The sequence below is a fragment of the Brassica oleracea genome, chromosome C1 (assembly GCF_000695525.1).
Source record: "Brassica oleracea var. oleracea cultivar TO1000 chromosome C1, BOL, whole genome shotgun sequence".
NCBI classification, from domain to species: Eukaryota; Viridiplantae; Streptophyta; class Magnoliopsida; order Brassicales; family Brassicaceae; genus Brassica; species Brassica oleracea.
In genome coordinates, this window is record NC_027748.1 from 41399036 (window position 1) to 41406471 (window position 7436).

The 7436-nt window shown below is 36.3% G+C and overlaps 2 protein-coding genes across 2 annotated transcripts; one reads left to right on the forward strand and one right to left on the reverse strand.

Moving 5' to 3' along the window:
* Window positions 1-3178: 3178 nt before the first annotated feature.
* LOC106340638 (putative F-box protein At3g10430) lies at window positions 3179-4422 on the forward strand. Its single transcript, XM_013779484.1, has 2 exons — window positions 3179-3788; window positions 4295-4422. Exons 1-2 carry the CDS (start codon window positions 3179-3181, stop codon window positions 4420-4422), a joined length of 738 nt encoding a protein of 245 aa, XP_013634938.1.
* A 441-nt stretch (window positions 4423-4863) lies between these two features.
* Window positions 4864-6712, reverse strand: LOC106300371 (60S ribosomal export protein NMD3-like). The gene is made up of 2 exons (XM_013736504.1): window positions 6669-6712; window positions 4864-6429 (listed from the first exon to the last, which is right to left on the reverse strand). The coding sequence occupies exon 2, from the start codon at window positions 6427-6429 to the stop codon at window positions 4873-4875; it is 1557 nt and encodes a 518-aa protein (XP_013591958.1). The 5' UTR covers window positions 6669-6712; the 3' UTR covers window positions 4864-4872.
* Window positions 6713-7436: the final 724 nt, after the last annotated feature.

Consider the following 7436-nt stretch of genomic DNA (forward strand, 5'->3'; position numbering starts at 1 on the left):
GATTTCTTAGAGAAATGAGTTGGTTCATCTAAATATATATTATAATTTTCACTGAATTAACTATAAACTTAATTATTAATGTACAAAAATATTCTTTTTTCTTTCTTAAATTGAAGTTATAGAATTACGTAATATGATCAAGATAAATATGACAATTAATTATTTTGAATAATAATGATTTAATAACAATTTGTATATACTCTATCATTTTTGTATAATTTTATATTATTAAAATAAAATAAATAATTACATTATTCATATAATAAAATTTTATTTTTTCTGTATATGTTATATTTTGAATTTAAAAAAAAATATTAATAAAATTTTGTGATTAGTGGTTTAGATTTTCTGTTCAAACAAGATACAAATAATCATAAAACCATATGAGTATGAAGTCTCATTTAATAAATATGCAGATTAAAATATATATATATCTATTTTAATATCTATAAAATTAAAATATATAGTTATATCAGAATTCGCATTGAACAAGTATTGAGAACTTAACATTTTATTGCGGGGATCTACATTGAATTTTTGAAATGATTATAAATTACTATAATTATTAAAAATCTCACATTAAATTTTTTTATCGATTTTTTAAAAATTCAAATTATCATAAAATCATATGAGTATGAAATTATATTTTTTAATAAATAAATATACTACTATATATATATGTTAATATCATTTAAATTTAAATATATATCATTAAATAGATAAAAGTGATTATTTAGATTTATTTACCATAAAGTAAATTAAAAAGAGTGATTGTTTTGATTTATGTATTTTCTCCAGCTTAATTATATATAAAATTGTTTTGACTTTTCAATTATTTAATATATCTATTATTCATGTAAAACGTAAAATAAAAAATAGTAGGTAAAAATAATTTGTACGTATATAATGTTTATTCCGCGTAATTCTTAATCTAGTGTAATCTTAATACGGATGTAAGAATACTGTAATGTGTTTGATTTGCTTATTCCATTTTATTTAACATGTACTCTTATTGTTTTTCTTCTATATTTTTATAAATATACGGGCATGGTGAGCAAGTTATTAAGCAGTAGAAAAATATTTTACATTTAAGCATTTGGACATGTGTTTAATTTTCTCATTTGAAACTAACGTTAACCTTCACTATTTATATTTTGTTATTTTTATTATAGAAATTTATCCTACTATTAAGAAGATATTCATGTATATATAAATTTTAACATTATTTATAATATGATAATAAGTAGAATGAACTATTTAGAACATAAATCATGGATTATTTTTGGTCTTATACATTTAGTTCTCGAATCTATTGGTAGTTTTTTTAATTCTTATATGTATTCTCGTAACATTTTATCTATGCATCCATAATGGTTTTAAAATAGTATTTTTATTAACTAATTTTATATGCGAATATATGGTAATTTTTAAATTTATGCACCTAGTAAAAATAATTTAGGAAGCCCAATATTTGTGGTGATTGTGAATATATGCCCCCATTTTTGTTATTTGTATTATGTGTAAATATTGTCTATTTTACAATAAGAATCCCATATAAACACGTTGTGTTTTTTTTTCTTGTTTAGTTGTGAGAGGTATAAGTGTTAATTTTAGTTTTATTATTAGAAATACCACCCAATTTTTTTTTATTTCCATGAAAAGAAAAAAAAGGCTCCCAAAGATTCAGACAACAGCCGCATGAGAATTGGTGAATTGACCAGTAGAGACAAAAACTAAACACACCCTGGTAAGCTCATAAAATTTTCAGATATTTCAGTTTTTAGATATTAGAGATTTACAAGTAAAATTTTGTGGTGCTTACTGCTTACAGAGAATCCAAAGCCTAATAAGACTGGAAATGAGCAAAACAAGAACGATGATGCAAACAAAGAAGTGATAAACAACATTGCTGCGCAAACATTCACTTTCAGGGAGCTAGCTACTGCGACCAAGAACTTCAGACAAGAATATTTGATCGGTGAAGGCGGTTTTGGAAGGGTTTACAAGGGAAAAATCGAAAAATGTGACAAGGTTAATTAGTACTAATTAACTTGTCTTAAGGATCTTTCTCGAGTTTATTTTGACTAGTTGTGCACATGATAGCGAATGTACTCTTGTAGATAATCTCTAATTAAAGTGTTACATAGATGTCATTCATTTTGGTTTAACGAGTTGTATTCTCAAAGAGTACATACTATTGTATAAAAATCATTTTCCTTAGAAACTTGAATACGTTAAACATGATCTCTCAAGAATTGCCTAACGGTTGTTTTGGATTTATATATAGTGAACATTGTACACACAGTTACATTTAATGAAAAGATATTTTCCCATCTCTCTCTCTCTCAACTAAAACAGACTAACAGTTAGGTCAGAGGTCAGAGGAAAACTACCAGCTCGTGTCCACATCCCCTTTTTCTTCTTCATCCTTCGTATATAATTGCCAGTTGGTTTGACCATATGGTATGCTAATCTCTAATTAAAGTGTTACATAAATGTCATTCATTTTGGTTTAACGTGTTATATTTTCAAAACGTTCACACTATTGTATAAAAATCATTTTCTTTAGAAACTTGAATACGTTAAACACGATCTCTCAAGAAGTGCCTAATGGTTGTTTTGGATTTATAATAGTGAACAACATTGTACACACATTTACATTTATGAATACATTTTCCCATCTTTCTCTCTTGACTAACAGTTAGGTCAGAGGAAAACTACCAGCTCGTGTCCACATCCCCTTTTTCTTCTTCATCCTTCGTATTGCCAGCGGATTTGAACATATGGTAGGTATGAACCACCAAATAGATTGTTATATATATAGTTCTTGCTCACTGAGAAGAAAACATTTGTATTGCTCACTGATAAGAAAACATTTGTACAAGAAAACTTTTACTTTGAAAACCTTCGTCCATGGCTTCTTCTTTGTTGACGCTACCACTAGACTTGATTAGGGATATTCTTTACAGAGTTCCCGCGGAATCACTGGTCCGAACAAAGACAACACGCAAGCAGTTGTACACTCTCATCAACGACAAGGAGTTCATCTACGGACATTTGGCTCGTTCCGAGGAAACATTCCTCCGAACTGATCAGACGGTACAAATCTTGGATCTGGTGAACAAGACACGTTCAGACTCACCAATCCCAGACGACTTCCAACCAAACATTCTATCCCATGGGTCACTGCGATGGACTCACGTTGTGCATGTGGAGCACGGAATCATCATTATTCGCCAAGCTCGTCCTTTGGAATCCCCTCACAAGGAAGATCAACCTGGTCCAGCCTAGTCCCATTCAACGGCGGTTCAGGGCTTATGATTCCTACGGGCTCGGGTACGACACTAACAAGCCTCAACGTGAGTACAAGATACTGAAGTTTTCCCTTAAACACTATGTTGGAGAAGTTGAGATATTCGACTGCAACACGAAGTCGTGGAAAATTCTTGATGTTGGCAAGGTTGACCGGGGAGTACGTCGCTACTGCAACGGTGTGTCTGTGGACGGTAACATGTACTGGCTTGGTAGGAATCAGAAAAGAAACTATATTCTAGGATTTGATTTCTCCCTTGAGAAATTCAATGACATATATCTTTTTCCATGTGATTCTAATTACCCTGATGAGGATACCTACCTAGGCGGCTACAATGGGGATTGCTTGTCTTTGGTAGAACAAAACCAAGAACAAACAAGTCCCATCGTGGTGTCGGTTTCCAGCAAGTTGGCTAATGGGAATGTGTCCTTTACCAAATACTTCTCTGTGGCCAGACCTGATCTCCCGGCGTTACGTACATCCCATTAAACATCGCCCTCATCCCGTATACCGCATTGCCAACAAAATTAAGTATCATCGCATGGTGTGCTAGGGCGGCTCCTACTGGCCTGATTCTTTATCAAGTTGACGAGACTGGCATAATTAATCAACGTGAGACAGCACGAGACTACATGGATGACTATGCTGGCATCTTGTTTTGTGGCTATGTGTACGTGCCAAGCCTAGTCCCTCTTCCATGATAATTGTTAGACTTGGTCTTTACTAGTAGTAGTCTTAATAAGTGCCAATTATGTGGCCACTAGTTTGTTTCATGTTGTTAAAGACCTCTGAGAATGTAAGAGGCAGTTGAATGTTTGTGAAAATTAAGGCTATATAAAGCCAGTTGATCAATAAGATAAAAAGTAAAGCTTTTATCACATTATTCACTTCTCTATCTGGTTCCAACATATATCAGAGAAAGATGGTCGTTTTAAGCTTTTACTATAGTTTACTCTCTGTATGTTGTTGATCTTTACACAGGCAACAAGATGTTAGAGACAGAGATTTTGACAAAGTTGCTATGCATCCTGGTGACATTGTTAGTCGAGCTATGGCTGTATCCTTTTGCGCAGTATGTTTCATGGGTTAAAGAGGAAAGATATATCTAAGATTTGTTTTGTTACATTATGCCATTCATTTCTCTGTTTTCACTTGCTCATTCTTATTAGATTTTATGCTAGTCTGCATATGAAGTTGCCTTAAGGATTAAGAGATATTGGATTTGAATGTGAGCAACTTGCATTCTTCCTAAACTAAAAAAGACATTTTTTAATGAAAGGATTAAGAGAGATTGGATTTGAATGTGAGCCATTCTGTTTCTTTTACACTCCACTGATAGTGGCGACAAAGATTGTCTTCACTGTATGATCCACCGTAGTTGCAATTATTACACGTTCGAAAATCAAAATTTCAAACAAAGTATAATTAGCTATAATATTAGCATACAATATCAACCGCTAGCATACATAAATATATTTTTGACAAAATTAAAGAGCAGGTATAAGAGAAAACAGTTCGGGATTAAACTTCCAATCCTTGAGTGTGTTTTAGAAGGAAAATTACTCATCCATGTCGTCTTCACCATCGCCTTCTCCTTCTTCACTAAGCTCAAGCTCAGCAAGCAACTCTTCAATCGGCACAGTCGGTGCACCTTCTCCATCCGTCATTGAAGCAGTCTCATCAGACTCTTGATAATCCTTGTTCTTGTACAATGATATGTTAAACCTCAGCTCAGGGTTCTCTTCAAGATCCCTCAAAAACTCTTCATATTCATTCTCCATCTTCCCCGGATCAACTCCGCGCCCTCCTCTTGACTCATCCATCTCCATCGGAAGCTTCTTGGTCGTAAACGCACGTGGCTTCCCCTTCTTCCTCTCTCTCTCCTTGTCATAGCATTTCTTGATAAGAATCGCTTCAGGAAGCCGCCCATGCAAACGATACTCGTCCATTTCATCGTCGTTAACATTTGCACCGTAGATATCATACCCTAAAGCTTGATCTCCTGTTTTCAGGATATGTCCTAGATGAGTTTGGACAGTTAACATCTTACCAATGTCTGACTCACGTGCGATGAGGACGTATGATAGAGCGTACTTTTGCCCTCCAACAGTCGCTTCACCAACAGGTGGTTCCACATAAAACACTGAGTACTTCACAAGCTGCCTGCTGGTGAGAGCGGATTGAAACCCGGATCTCCAGTACTGTCTGGCGTCCAAGAACGCACACCTCAAGGTTCTAGGATCAAGCAGCGTGATTCTGTCAGAAACTTTCGTGCACACCACAAGCGGACCAAGGTTTCCTAAGGAGCTAGAAACTTTGGAAGGCAGGCAGATAAGATCCTCACGGCATATAGGACAGATCTTAACGGAGTAAGTGTACTTGTAGTTGTACAAGCTGCTCTTGACATCATGAGACACTAACTGCTTGTCTTGACGATACTCAATGGGAACAACTTTACTCAAAAAGTCAACAAAGCTATCAGCATGGCTTTTATTCCCAAAGAAGAAATCAATCCCTTGATGAACCTGCTTGATTCTTACGGCGCGAGAAGCAGCATCGTGCCTGAGAATCAACTGTTCGAGATAAAAGAAAGACCTCCTGTGAGAAACATGCTGCCTAAGCTGAACCGAAGCAACCCACTGATCAGGGTTGGCCTGAAACCTCGAGCAAGACTCACAGAGATTGTCTCTAACCGTATACTCAACAGGATAAGACTGCTCAAGAACAGCACCGTTAAGAACCTCGGCTTGAACAGTGAGCTTGACTTTGATTCTCTTGGAGTGAGGCTCAGTCCAGACGAACTCAGCGTTCTTGAGCCTGACTTTGTTGAGATTCTTGAGCCTCTTGATGCAGAAAGACAAGAGATCTCTGGATTCCCACTGAGCTTTGATCCACGTCTTGGGTGGCTGCAAGTAGCAGCCACACTCAGGGCAATAGAAGATTTGGATACTCTTCTGTAAGCCTTCGGTGATATCGAATTCGGAACGGAGACAGTTGACACACATGTTGGCTGCGTTTGGTGGCATAGGAACACCACACTTGCAACACACGACACTTCCAATGGTTTGCTGAACCTTGAACATCCCTGATGAATCTTGATCCATTAATGCTGACATCTGTAATAACGAAATTAAACAAACAAAATCAACAACACAACAGCACGAGAACGAAGAAACCTATAACACCATGGTGAATGATGAAATCAATATAAGAAGTAGAAACCTCGTAAATCAAACTACCAAAATGGATAACAATTTTTAAGATATCTAGCGCCTTGGGAATTAAGGTTTTAGAATAAAGATCCAGACCGTTCTAGGTTAACGATGGAAATATGAAGGAAGAGTGTGGTACGAACCCTGAGCTAGTTTGAGAGATGGAGAGAGGCGGCTGGATTCAGAAGGAAGATGAAGGGAAAGAAAAAATGAAAAAGGTGAAAGGTGTTATAAATACGATGGATGTTCATAACCGGCCCGGTCTATAACCTGCCCGGTATATAACCGGCCCGGTATATAACCGGCCCAATACCGAGAGAGACGGCCCAACCCTAGAGAGAGAGAGGCGGCCGCATGAAGAGGAGAGAGAGGCGGCTTAGGCTTTAGAGAAAAGGAAACCCTATTTATTTTTCTTTGTATTTGTACACTTTCCATATTTATGTCTTTCCTTTTATCTCTTTGTAACTCTCATATATAAAGGCACCTTATGATTGAGTAATAATACACACAACTTACAGATTCCTAAACCTTAAGTTCATAACACGTTATCAGCACGATAGCCTCTAACACCCTGAGCCTAAAACCAAATCAACAAAACCCTAAAACCCTAAAACGAAAAGGAATCTGCCTCGGAACTTCAAAGATGCAGTTCTCCCAAACCGCGAGGACCCAGAAAACGATCAAGATATCAAATCGAATCCCTTGCCGAGACGAATCAGTCAGTGAAAACCGCTTGTCGATCTGACCACCGACGCGCCCTCACGCACAGATATAGTGCGCGCCGATTTGCTTTAAAACCCTAATCCGAACCCGACGATACCGACGAACCCTAATCCATTTGCGACTCCGTTCCAGCTCGTGTCCACCTGATCAGCTCCAGCCCCAAGGCGTTCCTGATCCTAGACAAACTC

Bases quoted from the DNA above. Each gene is read 5' to 3' on its own strand.
- LOC106300371 (XM_013736504.1), bottom strand. From the start codon at position 6,429: ATGTCAGCATTAATGGATCAAGATTCATCAGGGATGTTCAAGGTTCAG.
- LOC106340638 (XM_013779484.1), top strand. From the start codon at position 3,179: ATGGGTCACTGCGATGGACTCACGTTGTGCATGTGGAGCACGGAATCA. The intron at 3,789-4,294 runs GTACATCCCATT...ATCTTTACACAG, and splicing joins ACCTGATCTCCCGGCGTTAC to GCAACAAGATGTTAGAGACA.